The following is a 15,213-nucleotide window of genomic DNA, read 5'->3' as shown; positions in this document are numbered from 1 at the left end:
CTGAGTGAGAGCCAAAATACACATTATGCCTAGTATGTAGCTATATGTTTGTTGCTTTATTTCATTACAAGTACGACAGGACTGGGGATGTCAGGAATGCAACTTACAAAGAGGGGAGAGTTAGGCCAGTACGGATAGAATGCTCAGGGAAATTAATTGGCATCTGTGGAAAACATTGGGTTTAAGAGTTCTAGTCATTGTTTGGGGATGATCTGATCAAGAGTTTGGAAATATTTCCATTAAATATTCCACTAAGCTGTACCTCTAATCACTCAAAGTTGGGGGTGGGGGAGAAGCAGCACACTGTGCATTTGGCTTATTGTGTAGTTTGACCTTATTGTTGTACAGTTTGACCCTGACTTCTGGAGCAATATTCAGGGAGAATACAGAGGTGTTGTATACTGACTTTGCTGGTTCCCTCAAATGAGGTCCTGTTTCTGCTTTTGGAGCTTGACAGGGTTGAAGCATCTAACATGTAGCCAATAGGCAATTAGGTTCTAATTGCAAAGCTTGCGGTAGAGAACATAAACGGACTGTATGGGAAGGATTTACTGTATCTAACTAAATTTCAAAAAATGGCAGAAGACATGCTTACAGCTCCACATTTCCTCACCACTTGACTCTTGAGTTTAACCTTGACCAGCAGTTGTCTTTAATTGTATTTCTCCCTTTTGCCTTTAAATTGCGTGTGTGAGGGGATGCTCGTCCACTTTTCCACATTTCTCTCATCTTCTGGAAATAATCAGTAAATATGCTGAGTATTCTTTTGTCAGAAATTTGGCTTCCTTGTAGATCTGTGTGACAAACCCAGACCTACTGGGATATGCCACACGTTAACTAAGCTGCCACCAACCATTCCCTATAAGAAGTCACACAGACCAGGGATGGATTTTCAACAAATAAAAGAATAAGGTTTATTTAAAACAACACACAGGCAAAATAAAATGATCAGGTGAATAAGATATAGTAACGTGGCTTAGTTTCACTCATACATACACACAGTTTGGTTCACACAGAACCCTTAACTTGAAGCACAGACCCTGAACCTATCACTTCTGGCTAACCATTCAGACACCTGAACCTATCAGGTTGGTACTCTGACACACAGTAGTACCCTGTCTGACACACAGACTCCCACACCAGCTTCTTCTTCCCAGCTGCTGCTTCTTCACATCCCAGCGTCTGAACTTCACCACACAGGCTTCACATATATATACAGTACAGCCCCTCCTCCTGATGTCCCGCCTTCCACTCCCCATAGGATGGAACTTTCCCTCCAAACCCATGACAGACAGGTAACATCAGTGCTGTATGTAACACCTCCCCTCTTTATAAGTTGTTTTGTAGGGGGAAAGCTAAGGTGCTTTTTCCCAAAAAACAACCTGGATAAAACACACAACAACAGTTATACATACCATATCATACTTACTTATACTTACATTCTAAGTTAACCATAGCAATTAGGCATTTAAACATTTACCATATACATTACATCAAGTTACCTTTATTCATACAAACCAAGTTCAAAAAACAGGTACATTTAACTTTTTGTCATCAATATATATACATAGTCCATGTTTCTTTCGCCGTCTTCATTCTTCAGGTCTTCTTGACAAGGCGTCAGCAACACAGTTCACTGACCCTCTGACCACCTTCACTTCAAAGTCATGGTCCTGTAGGTTTAAAGCCCACCTCATAAGTTTGCTATTGTGGGTTTTCATTGTCTTTAACCATTGCAGTGGTGAATGGTCAGTGCACAGAACAAAATGTCTTCCCCAGATGTAAGGCTTGGCCTTCTGGATCGCGTAGACTATGGCCAAACACTCCTTCTCCACGGTTGCCAAATGTCTCTCACCTTTTTGAAGTTTCCTACTCAGGTAGGACACTGGATGCTGGTCACCATTCTCATCCTCCTGGCACAGAACTGCTCCTACCCCGCTGTTAGACGCATCGGTGTAGATGATGAACTCCCGGTCGAAGTCTGGAGCCCGCAGCACTGGATACTGGACGAGCGCCTCCTTCAACCTCTGGAACGCCGCCTCACAGTCGCTGGTCCACGGGATGTGGTCATCAGCCTTCTTCCTCGTCAGATCGGTCAGCGGAGCCGCAATCTCGCTAAACCTCGGGATGAACTTTCTGTAGTAGCCCACCAACCCAAGAAATGATTTGACTTTTTTCTTGGTGTTGGGTCTGGGCCAATCACGAACAGCTTCTATTTTGGCCTCCAGGGGTTTTATCACTCCTCCCCCTACCATGTGACCCAAGTATTTTATTTCTGGGCTACCCAGCTGCAGTTTGTTCTCTTTGCAGGGCCTGGGCCAAAGCACTCCCTCCCCTGGGTCAAAGTGCCTCTCACTGGCTCTCTGGTCATCCCAAGCTTTCTTTCTGACCTTTTGAGCTTGCAGGGTCTCTGCTGCTAGCTCTAGGTTTCTCTTTAGGTCCTTCCTCAAGGAGTCTCTATCTGTCACAACGTCTTGTGGGTCATCCTGGGTGATCTGCTCCCAATTTTGTTTGATCAAATCAAGGGGCCCTTTCACCCTTCTCCCAAATAAAAGTTCAAATGGACTGAACCCGGTGCTGGCTTGTGGCACTGATCGATAAGCAAACAAAAGGGATTGCAGCTTCTGGTCCCAATTGTTTGGATTCTCTGCCAAGTAAGCCCTAATCATGCGCATTAGAGTCCCATTGAACTTCTCAGTTAACCCATTACTTTCAGGATGATAGGCAGTGGTTTCCTTGTGCTTAATTCCACAGATTTGCCATAAGCGTTTCATGAGCTTTGATGTGAACGATGCGCCCAAATCTGTGATTATTTCTGAGGCAAATCCCATCCTGGACATATACCCCACCAAGGCATCTGCCACTGTGTTAGTTTCAATGTTAGTCAAGGGTATGGCTTCAGGGTACCTTGTGGCATGGTCCACAATGGTGAGAATGAACCTGTTCCCCCTCTTTGTGGCCTTGGGCAAAGGTCCCACAATATCCACCCCTATGCATTTGAACGGAGTGTCAATCACAGGCAAAGGGCACAACTTTGCTTTGGTCCTGTCGCGGCTATTCCCCTGCCTTTGACACACATCACATTGTTTACAGAACTCCCTGATCTGTTTTCCTATGTCAGGCCAGTAGAAATTCTGTGTGATTCTCTGCTGTGTTTTGTTCACCCCTAAGTGTGCAGCAAACATGTCAGAGTGCCCCCTTTGTAAGATCATGGGGCGATACTTTTCAGGTACCACCAGCTGACTTCTGATTCCCTTTCCCTCTTTTGAGATATTCCTCAGGGTCTCTCTATATAAAATCCCCTTTTTCTCTAGAAATCTCACTGGGGTTTCAGGTGTTAGCTGGGCGTCAGTCACCTGTTCAAAACACTTTTGGAGAGTGGCGTCTGCCTTTTGCTCTTGTCCAAATCTGCTGTCTGTGGTCAAGGTTTCCACCACAGCTTCTGAACTCCCCCCACCTGCTTCCGTCTCTGGCTCATCATTACCCCCCTGAACTGTCCCCGTGGTGGCTTGTGAGCGTGTAATCACTAGCACCCGTTTCACATGTTCAGCCAGGTCATTTCCCACGAGCACGGCTGCTGGCAGAGTCGATGAAATCGCTAGCCGCCAAACTCCCCTCCAGCCTTGAAAGTTGACAGGTACCTCCGCGACTGGCAGTGAGATTATCTGCCCCTCAATCCCTGCCACCTTCATGCTTTCATTTGGGATTACATATTCCCTAGGAATAATATCTGGATGGCACAGGGTCACCTGAGAACAAGTGTCCCGCAGCCCCCGATACTGACGGTCAAGTATTCCTACGTCCACCCCTGCTGTCTCAAACAACTGAGAATCTGTTCTCACCAGCAGGCAGCGCCTGACTTCTACAAGAGGACCATTTTCCTCAGCCTGATCAGCAGATGTAGCTGTTCCAGATTGAGTCGCCATGGCAACAGGCTCCCTCAGTGACAATGAGCCTTGCTCTTTCTGGACACAGAACACAGCTTTTGGCTTGGTCCCACTCGAATCCTGAGGCACCATTCCTTTTAGCTGCTTTAATTTTTCACACTCTGAGATTAGATGGCCCTTTCCCTGACAGAAATAACATTTTCTGGTGTATTTTGAGTCTTTCTCATCCTGCTTTGGTTTTCCCTCCAAAATCTGAGGTCTTGGTTTCATGTCTGAGGGCTTCCCTTCACCATGGGCCCCTCCCCCTTGCTGGCTTTTCCCTGGTCCCTGAGAGTACTTGCTGTAGGTTTCTTTGGGTTTACCTACAGATTTCCCCTCACCCAAGGGCTTTCTTATTTGCGAAATAAAATCTGCAATCTCGGCGGCTTCTGCCACAGATTTTGGTTTCCTTTCCCTCACCTGGAATTTCAATTCCCCATGCAGGACTGAATAGAACTGTTCCAGTGCTATCAAATCTTTAAGCTGCTGAAAGGTCTCTGTCCCCTCCTGAGATAGCCATTTCTCAAGCAGCCTCACCAATTGGGCCCCCACTTGGGTAAAAGTCTGCTCTGGCTTCTTGGTGATTGACCTAAATCTTTGCGTCAGCTGTTCCACATTTATCCCATGTCTTGCAAACACCAGTTTTTTAAACTCTGCAAAATCTTTCATCAGTTCCTCAGGCATCTCGGCATAGACCTCAGCCAGGCTACCACTGATTAAAGATCGCATGATGGTCATCTTCTCAGTTTCCCTCACTGAGAAGTCCACAAACGCTCTTTCCACTAAGGAAAAGAACACCTCAGGACAATCTCCCTTGTGGTACACAGGGAATTTCTTCAGGTCAGCCTTAGACAATTGGCCTCCCTCAGAATCCCTATTGTTATTATTATTCTGGTTCATCATTTCCAATTTCCTTAATTCAAACGCCATCCTTTCTTTTTCCAGAGCAATTTTCTCTCTCTCCAATCTTTCTTCTCTCTCCATTCTCTCTCTCTCTCTCTCTAATTCAAATTGCCGTTGTTTCTCTCTTTCCCTTTCCTCCATTTCCCTCACCCTCAGTTCATGCTGTTGGGCTATGAGTATTTTTCTGAGTTCTGGGTTTTGTTCTCCCGTGCTGTCACCCTGCACTGAGCCAAATTCATCCTCAGAACCTTGGTCTACCTGGGGGTCTTTCACTTCACCCATTTCTGCCATCTGGCTTCGAGTCAAGGGCATAATCCCCCCTCAGAACAGGCTGCTTTAAAAAGTCAAGCCTCAAAATAAAACGACCACTTTTTTTTTTTTTTTTGCCTCAGAACCAGCTTTCTCTATAGATTGCTGCTGTCCTTCAGCACTACTTGCAACAGTTGCGAGCTAGAGTCTACCCCCCTCTGCTGGGCCTCTCAGCAGGCAGGCTAAATCACTGTTACTATACAGTTTTGCCTCAGCTTTTTCCCGCCAAAACAGGCTGCCTCAGAGCTCCCTAATCTAGCCCCCAATCTGAGGTTACACGTTCTTCTACTAGTGCACCCCCCCGTGAGGCACACCTAGAAGATTACCTACGCGCTCTCAGATTGTCCCTGACTAGACCCCCCTTGCTCTGGGCACACTTGCCAAGGCTTTGCTGGACCGCTGGACAACTGGACCAGTCGTATCCCACACGCTGGACACCAATCAATGTGACAAACCCAGACTTACTGGGATATGCCACACGTTAACTAAGCTGCCACCAACCATTCCCTATAAGAAGTCACACAGACCAGGGATGGATTTTCAACAAATAAAAGAATAAGGTTTATTTAAAACAACACACAGGCAAAATAAAATGATCAGGTGAATAAGATATAGTAACGTGGCTTAGTTTCACTCATACATACACACAGTTTGGTTCACACAGAACCCTTAACTTGAAGCACAGACCCTGAACCTATCACTTCTGGCTAACCATTCAGACACCTGAACCTATCAGGTTGGTACTCTGACACACAGTAGTACCCTGTCTGACACACAGACTCCCACACCAGCTTCTTCTTCCCAGCTGCTGCTTCTTCACATCCCAGCGTCTGAACTTCACCACACAGGCTTCACATATATATACAGTACAGCCCCTCCTCCTGATGTCCCGCCTTCCACTCCCCATAGGATGGAACTTTCCCTCCAAACCCATGACAGACAGGTAACATCAGTGCTGTATGTAACAATCTGTAGTTCCCAGTGCTACTTTGAGGAAAACTGTTCTTTGTTAAAATAATTTGAAGTGCAGACATGACCTAACTTTGTTACAGCTTAACACTGAAACATGGACAACACAACCTTCACCTGTTTTATTGATTTAGAGTAGAGAGTCCCAAAGGTCTTTGCCCAATGACTTTCCCTGCTACCTCAGAAATTCAGGCCCTCATGAACTCCTGTTCTCTAGTGACAGCCTTTCTTATTTTTTAAAACTGTCTTCAGACAGTATATTTAAATTCTGTGAGAAGAGATGGGAATATTTGTATTCATATACAAATATGGAAATCCACATGCAGCTGGAGTTAATGAAGGTCCATTGACTCATGCTTCCAACCGAGGTGGCAGCCTTGCCCATTCTTCCAATCACTCCTGCAGCCCCACTCTCTTCCTGCTTGGCTAGCCACTTCGAGCAAGGGGACGGAGGACGAGTCTCCCTGCCCATCTGCTAAGTGGCCGGCCGAGCAGGAAGAGAGCAGGGCTGCAGGAGTGATTGAAAAGATGAGTGAGGCCGCAGGCGAATGTGTGAGTGGACGGTCGGGCCCCAGGGGCTGGGCCCTCGTTAACTCCAGCTGTGTGGGAATATTCATATTCATATACAAATACCCCCATCTCTATCTTTGAGCATATAATATTGTACACATTAAACTTGGAGGATAATTACGTCAACCTTTGCACGTTTTTATGTTCTTTATTGTTCTTCTTGGGAGTGAAGTGATATAACGTGTTTTTCCATTTATAAGAATACCCAATGTATAAGACGACCCCCTCCCCCTTTTCTAACCCCAAATTAGAAAAAGCAGGGATTAAAGGGCTCCCTTTTTGCTAAGCCCTGTGCCTTCATAGAAGGCAAGAAAAAGCAGTTGCAAAGTGACCTCCGCTTTTCCTTGCCTTTTGAGAAGGCATCGAGCTTAGCAAAAAGGAAGAGAGAAACGTCTCCCCTTCCTTTTTGCTAAGCCTCGTGCCTTCGCAATTGGCAGCCATAAACAGCTACCTTCCATGTATAAAACAACCCTCAATTTTTTCTCAAATTATTTAAAGAAAAAGTGCTGTTTTATACACGGAAAAATACGGTACATTATCATAGCTTAAACGTAATTAAAACTTGTATTGGTTACCTGGAATAGTTGGGTTGTTGTAAAAAGCAAAAAGCAAAGTGTTCTGCTTATGTACGCCTATAGCACTCTCCAAGTGGTTATAATTGAATTATGCAGACTACACACTACTCCCCCCAACAAGCTGGGTACTAAATTTACCAGCCTTGAAAGGATGGAAAGCTGAGTAATCCTCAAAACCAGCTACCTAGGACTGAACATCATGCATCTTAAGCAGATTTTTAGTTGCAGGACTGCAGTTTAACTACTGTGCCACGAGGCTCCTTAATCAAAATTCCTTCATTGGAATCCTTCCAGCTCTTCATCTGTTCCCACTAGCTCTTATGGGGTGTGGCCACGTACCAGTGAGCACGTACCAGTAAACAATTAAAGATGTATTTTTGGGTGTGTTCATGCTTGTACACAGCCTTACTGGTTACATGTCCAGGATGCTTGTGTAAACTGCTGAGGTATTTTTTGTGTTGTTTTGTTTTCTTAGAAGCTGTTGCTGCAGTTCCTTCCACCTCACAAAACTGTGTCAGTCCCCAGAATACCAGAGCTATCGTATTATGAGGGTCATTAGCAAATTAACACCCCAATTTGTTTTGTGCCTGTGACTCTTTTGTTATTGTTCTTGTGTCTAAGACCTAGGCTATAGGGTACACTTGGTTACCTTTGGTGGGTTCTAGATTTCACAATTTTGAAAGATGACAAGTTAGACTAATCATCCTTATGTATTGTGTAGTTAAATCTGTGGTTTGCTTTTTTCTGAACAACACAAATAGTGCAATTTTACTCTGAAATAGGCCTCTACATAAGCTTTAATACATGTTTGCATACTACATTTAGATACTGGCATTCATAAAATGCTTCAAAAGCTGTGGGGATTCTGAGGATTGAGTAATTTAGGCCAAAATCCTGTTGCTTAGTGTAGTAAATAGCACTACAGTAGACCCACTGAATCAATGGAGGGGAATATGATGTGTCAGCTTCTCTGTAAATTCCATTGATTTTAATAGGCCTACTCCTACCTGTCTTTCTTTAGCATAATAAGTTGCAGTTAGAGTAGGCCCATTTGAATCAGTAGATTTATGGAGGAGTTGACTCGCCAGTTCCCCATTGATCTAGTGGAACTGTTCTACTGCAATTCACTAAACTAAGCAATGGGCTTAGTGTATGAGCAGTCTTGCTAAATAGAGCACCATGTTGATAGAAGATAGCTTCTTATCCTTCAACCCCTCAGTCCACTTCAGTCTCAGCATCTACTTTACAATCCCACTGAACCAGTTGTAGTTTAGATTCCCAAGGCTGAGATTCTTCTTGACCCACAAAGGCTCCCAGTTTCTCAGCATGCCAGAATCTTAATTCTTGTCTTTATTCAGAGTAGAGAATTACAGAGCTGCCCTTGTTAATGAAAACTGAAACACAAGAAGCGGTCCCGGGCTCATCGTATAATACCTTCCTGAATTAATTTATTGTAGGATTTTAATCTCATCTGTCATCAGGGCTCAGGATGTTGCTGTACTGCATTAGAAATGGACAACTAGGAGCACTCTAGAAATCAGAACTAAGTAGCAGGATAAGGACATTCCAAATCAAAACACATCAGTGCCAATCTGGCTCCCACTATGAGATGCCAGGAGTGGTACAGAGTCTTCAGGTGTTTGTCAGATTGTAAGAGTTAAGCATTTCCCAGATTTGCTTTTCATGACCAGCAAATCTGTGCTGCATTTCTGTATGAGAAATGTGGAATGGAGCAGCAGGTTGTCCATGTTTTAATATAATATGCCATGAGTGACTTGATTTACATCTGAAATCAGGCTTTGTAGCCTTAATATTATAAAGAATATTGAGGACAGGATTTAGTTGTGAAGAATTGGAAGACAAAATCCATACACTCAGCTTGCCAAATCCAACGAGTTAGAGAAGGTGTGGCTCAAGTTTTTGAACTATAGACTCAACTAGTACCAAGGCTTTTAGTCACTATAGCTCTGTGGCTGGCTGATTCAGTGGGCCAGGAAAGCATCGTCATGCATATTGTTGAGCCAGAACTGACTTTCCAAAAAAGCCTGCAGATTCGTATGCTGGCCCTGTTGTGGGTTCTGTTGGGAAGTGACCGGACATCCTCTAATAATAAATGAGTTAATGCCTGTCGTGTGCCAGCATTGCCAACATTCTCTTCCTAAAAACATTTCCCCATTTTGTGTATTGTGGCCATAGAAATCTATTTCACCAGCTAAAAATCTTAAGGGTTTAATGCAGGGGTGTCCAACCTTTCACCTTCCCTGGGACACATTAGAAGATGAAAATTTGGTTTGGGCCGCATGGGGGGGCAGCCCTAGCCATCCTCTGCAGCCCCGCTCCAAGCGCACTTACCGGCAGCTGCGATCTCAGACAGCAGAGACTGCCAGCTTCAACTCCGGTGGCTTTATGAGGCCGGGAGGGGGTCCACCTATTGACGGGGATGGCGCAATGCGGTCACGCAGCCCCCCTGTCCCCTCCCCTCCCACCCCTTCCTTCCCTCTCTCCCCCTCTACTGCTGTGACGTGCCCCGGCCGCATTCCGGCCGCAAGTGCCGGCAGTGTAACTTGAAACTTCGGAATGTCTTTAAAAATAAAAAATTGCACTGGGCCGCATTATGAGCCGACCTGGGCCGCATGTGGCCCTCGGGCCGCAGGTTGGACAAGCCCGGTTTAATGGCTACATGCCATTCCAAGTAATTTTAGAACATATTGGAAACATGGTGGAACACGAAGCAATAGGTTCATAAGCAGGTGTTTCTGGAAAATACCTTTGAGTGCTGAAAAGTGCCTCGTTCCCTTTAGGAGCCTTATAATATAGGTATAATATCTGGAGGTTGGAAGAGGTAAAATGCAGAGCAAAACTGAGCCCAGCAAGCTGCTCTGAATCCATGGGGATGAACGTAGATATTTTTCCAGAGGCTTCTCATCTCCTCCCACCCCCTTGCCCTCCACCTAGTGGAAGAAACCTCACAAAATTTCTATCCGTATGTCTTGTGAGTTGTTTATTACCAGCTGTGAAAAGATCGGGAGTGAAATGTGCTGAGGTAAGTCCAGTATCTTGTTTAAACTGTTTTCTTTCTGATAAGTGAAGGTCAATTCAAACCTGACTCCCGTTCTCCAGTAACGAAAGCAAATCTGTATGTCTTAATACAGTACAGAGTGTCCTGTGTAAAGCTATCATCACTATTAAGTTCTAATAAAGATAAAAGTATTTAATTTCAGGGATGGGAAGAGAGTGTGCATACTTCAGCTTCCCTTTATCTGCCCAGGTCGTATTTCCAGCGCCTTACATGGCGATGTTTCATCAGATACAGCCACGCTAATTGGGATCTTTTTCTTTTTTTCTTCTTCTTTTATTTCCCATCCACTGCTTATCTGACACTGGGTGTTTGGAAACGGCAGGACTCTGTTTGGAAACAAGATCAAGTCTGTGGCCAAGGAGGCATTCTCAGGCTTGGAGGCCCTGGAACACCTGTGAGTAACCCACAATGCTTTGCAGTCTTGAAGAGAAGGGGGGGGGAAGATTGCCAGAAGTGGCTGCTGGAAGGGCCTGCAAGCAATTTAATAGCATCTTTGTAAGCTGAGAAGCCAGTCCATTTGTGAGAGCCAGCTGCTTCCTTCTCATTACAAGTCAGCTCCAAATTTGCCTCTCTTTTTTTTCCCTTGCCAGGAAGAGAGTTATAGAACACATGGCCAATTTCCATGCTCTTAGATTTTTTTTTTAAACGCACAGTGGAGTATGCCTTATTTATTCCTACATGAAGGCATAACAAAAATTATAACTTAGTGGGAAACATAACCTATTCTGTCACCCTCACACTTTGTTCTTCCTTTCCCAATATCCTGGGAACATGTCTTCTGCTATGTTGCTCCTCTTCACCTGGGCAAGTGTCATACATGCAAACCAAGGGAAGAATAAGTGCATTACCACAGGTGCATCTCACTGTTGCTTTTTTTTTATGGTGGGTGGAAGCCAAGCAAAGGGAAATAAACAGTAATGCAGCCGCTGCTTCAGCTATTATTTTACCAGGTCCCTCATCTTTCATATTGCTTGAAATGAATTCACAGTAGGACAAACCAGACTGACGACGTATGGGTGGCATGTTCTTCTGCATGACTGGCAAATCACAAAGTGGATTTCCTTGCTGACATTTTGCATAATAAAAATCAGCATCTGTCCCATCATCATGTTCCCTCTTTCTCCTCCTCTGCAGGCATTATCAATTAAACCATAAGCCAACTGAATGAACAGCCTCAAATGCCCAGTTAGTTGGATAGCATATTTCAATTATTGATTTTTTTAAAATAGGTACAGGTAAAGGTTCCCCTTGACAATTTTTGTCCAGTCGTGTTCGACTCTAGGGGACAGTGCTCATCCCCGTTTCCAAGCCATAGAGCCAGCGTTTTGTCCGAAGACAATCTTCTGTGGTCACATGGCCAGTGCGACTTAGACACTGTTACCTTCCCACCAAGGTGGTCCCTATTTATCTACTTGCATTTTCATGCTTTTGAACCGCTAGATTGGCGGGAGCTGGGACAAAGCAACAGGAGCTCACTCCGTCGCGTGGATTCGATCTTACGACTGCTGGGTCTTCTGACCCTGCAGCACAGGCTTCTGCAGTTTAGCCCGCAGCGCCACCACGTCCCCTTCTTTTTAAAAATAGGAATGTGTTAAAAATCTCCCGATGAGCTGTTTTAGAAGAGGCATTGCTTCTCTTCTGCCTTTTCTTCTGCCCTTACGACATCTGTGACACACAGGAATGTCCTCTTAACATCCAAGGACATCGTCACATCTAGCATTTGGCGGGGGGGGGGGTCAGTGCCTGTAGTCCGAGGATTTCCGTAGGCTCAACAGAACCTGCTTTCCCTGGATTCCTCTGATAGTGCTAGTTCGGATACTGCAAGTGACCATTAGTATGAATGGAAAGTCCAAAAGTGTCAGGTGTCTCATGAAGCCAGTTACTCATTCACCACAAGCATGAATAACGTGTTTGAATAGCATGAGAGGGCTCCGTGAGGGTATAGGTGCTGTGTGTGTAGCTTCTGTGCTTACTGACAGCCCTTTTCATTGTCCATGCAAGGAGAAGCAGCAAAGAGAAGAAGCTTGTAGAGGCTCTGAGTGGGCCTGGCCCCAAGTTTTTGCTGACTGAGGAATGAACAAGATGGTATCCCTTCCAGTCTGTGTAGAGAAGTTAACTGATGAGTAATGAAATTGGATGGTGCCTTCCACCTCACATGGGTTTGGGCACACAGTTAGGGGAGGCCAAGACAGGTTATGTGCCTAGACAATCCTGTCTTTTGACAGAGGAAAAAGCAGCTGGAGGGCCTCTGAGAACAACCACGAGGCCACCACAGCCTTCTACTGGCAAGGTGGTTGCTTTGCTCTTCTTAATTGTTCGGCTGGCTGTACCATTGCAGGCAATGGCATTGTTTACAAAGGCACTGCACCTGCAGTGGGCTGGACGATATCCAAAGGAAATCAGCCTTTTCTTTGGCAGAACTATTATTTTTTACTCGTAAGAAATGCACGCAAATTTCATTTAAGAGGTTTTTTTAACTAGGTAACAACTCAGCTGGCATTCTTATTGAAAATGGCAAGCATGTGTATTTCCTTAAGCAGTCTTTGGAGTTGTTGTTTTTAAGAGGGAATATATTTCAGGGAAACTAAAACATTCTCCCCTCCCCACCAATTCCTCTTATGTTCTTCAAATCTGTTCACCAGAGCAAGAGTAAATTTAATCTGGGTGGGGACCAACATACTTCAATTAAGTAAACTTAATTGGTTTTTGTTTTTTCTTGAAGTGTTAAAGATCCTATTATTTCAGATCCTACCAGTTTTATAAAACAATATGGACTGGGAGGATGTATGATTTTACAGATTTTAAAATATTTCCTCTCGCAGGCTAAGAAAATATGACTAGTTCTGTAGGGAAATATTGGCCTACTTCACAAATAGGGCTCAGCCAGAAATGGGAAACCCACAGCCTTCCAGATATTACTAGACTTTATTTCCCATTATTCATAATTGATGGCTCTTCTGGCTACCTATATTTAATGGAAGTATAAGTCCAACAACATGTGAAAGGCCATGTGTTTTCTCACATCCAGCGTAAACCATGGTTTGATTTACAGTTGGCTAGAAGGTAGGCCAGATCTATTGGTCAGTTGCATTAGTGTTACTAGAGGTAGACCATAGGGTGTTGGCTTGGGGTCCTGCAGCATAAGAGTACTGCATATGTGTATGTATACACATATGTGTATGTATACCAAGATCCAGGTCTATAGAGCCTTTGTCCTGAGCACACTCCTGTAGTGCAGTGAGTTCTGGACCCATTGTGCACGGCAGGAGAGGAAACTGAACACGTTCCATATGCGTTGTCTCCGATGCATTTTTGGTATCACCTGGCAGGACAAAGTTCCAAATAGAGTAGTGCTAGAACGAGCTGGAATTTTTTAGCATGTATACATTACAGAAACAGGGACGTCTACGTTGGCTTGGGCATGTCATGAGAATGGCTGATGGCCAGATTCCAGAAGATCTCCTGTATGGATGATGATGATGATGATGATGATGATGATGATGATGATGATGATGATGATGATGATGATGATGATAATAATAATAATAATAATAATAATAATAATAATAATAATAATAATAATAATAATAATAATAATAATAATAATAATAATAATAATAATAATAATAATAATAGATAGATAGATAGATAGATTCCACAAGCTTGACGCCTGCTTACTTTAAACACTCAGGGTGAGGAGCAGTGAGTTTCAAGACTTCAGCTTCAATTTTAAACAAACCACAGTTTAGCAAACCAAACCTTAATAAAAGATAGATGCAAACATCACAGCAAGCTACAGTTGGCTTAAAATAAAAACAAAAGGCTTTCCTGGTAGTTGGGCTGGAAGAATGGAACGAGAGACCATGAAGGCCCATGTCATCTTAACATGAGCATTATGTGTGAACGCAGCAGCCACTGGGATTTGTAGGGGATCAAAATGCTAAGAATGCATATAGAGCCATAAGTTGTTTCAAAGAAACTAAGCTGGCACAAAATCTTATGGCAGAATCAATCAAAATGTGTGTTGAAATAAATAAATGCTTATGATCTATAGGAACCTTGGAGGTAATGCCATCAGGTCTGTTCAGGAAGATGCCTTTGCCAAGCTGAAGAATCTAAAGGAGCTGTAAGTAAGAGGGATTTTAAGTCTATTCTATATTTTTTCGCCATTATTATGAAAATATTTCCTCCTCCAGATCTGTTCCCCACCCACCCTCACACACCACACTCTCACTCTCTCTGCTCTCCACCCGCCACCTTTGCAAGCTATTTTTACAGTAGAGCAGATGTCCGAAACACGTCTCACATTCAGTAACAAGTGAAATTGGATCTTCTCGGTAGCTGCTTTCACTGGGCTGCATCTGTGCCTCATCCAGCTCTGTTTAGGAAATCTAGACTCCCCTTCTCTAGTTTTACAGAGCATTCCGTGACTGACTCAATTTCTGGTGACAAATCTGCCTGTCCTTTTTATACCTGCTTTTGGAGGGCACTGACATTTGAAGGATCAGCAGGCTTCAGATGTGATCCTTTTACCCACTGAGTTTCAGGAAGGAGAAATGACCGTCGTGTTAGCAGCTTGACGCTTCGGGGAGCAGAGTCCCGTTTAGCACACTGAATAACTAACATCCTGTCTTGCAAATCTAAGTGTGCTGCTTTTATGCACCATCTGAGGTTCAAGTGACATTTGATGCCCAGGAACTAAATTTATTCACTTACCCCTCAGGCTTACAATCTTTTTGTACACCTATTTAGTACTACAAGTCTGCATTTGCCAGGGGTCAGTTGTTTCGATCAGATCTCACTTGCTTTAAATGTAAGTTAAGGGGATGCCTTGCTTTCCAGGTAGTATACCTATAAAGAGTAATAGACATCACAGATGTCC

General features: G+C 44.1%; 1 protein-coding gene across 1 annotated transcript in view; it reads left to right on the top strand.

Annotated features, from left to right (window-relative positions):
• LRIG1 (leucine rich repeats and immunoglobulin like domains 1) overlaps window positions 1–15,213 on the top strand; it is a 149,765-nt gene that overhangs the window by 115,882 nt on the left and 18,670 nt on the right. The window contains exons 10-11 of the mRNA XM_072989406.2: window positions 10,654–10,725; window positions 14,386–14,457. Of these exons, the coding sequence (XP_072845507.2) occupies window positions 10,654–10,725; window positions 14,386–14,457 (144 nt within the window). The remainder of the gene's footprint in view (window positions 1–10,653; window positions 10,726–14,385; window positions 14,458–15,213) is intronic.

This window comes from Pogona vitticeps, chromosome 2 (genome assembly GCF_051106095.1).
Source record: "Pogona vitticeps strain Pit_001003342236 chromosome 2, PviZW2.1, whole genome shotgun sequence".
NCBI lineage: Eukaryota > Metazoa > Chordata > Lepidosauria > Squamata > Agamidae > Pogona > Pogona vitticeps.
Note: the sequence above shows the minus strand (reverse complement) of the source record. Positions and strands in the feature narration are given on the sequence as shown.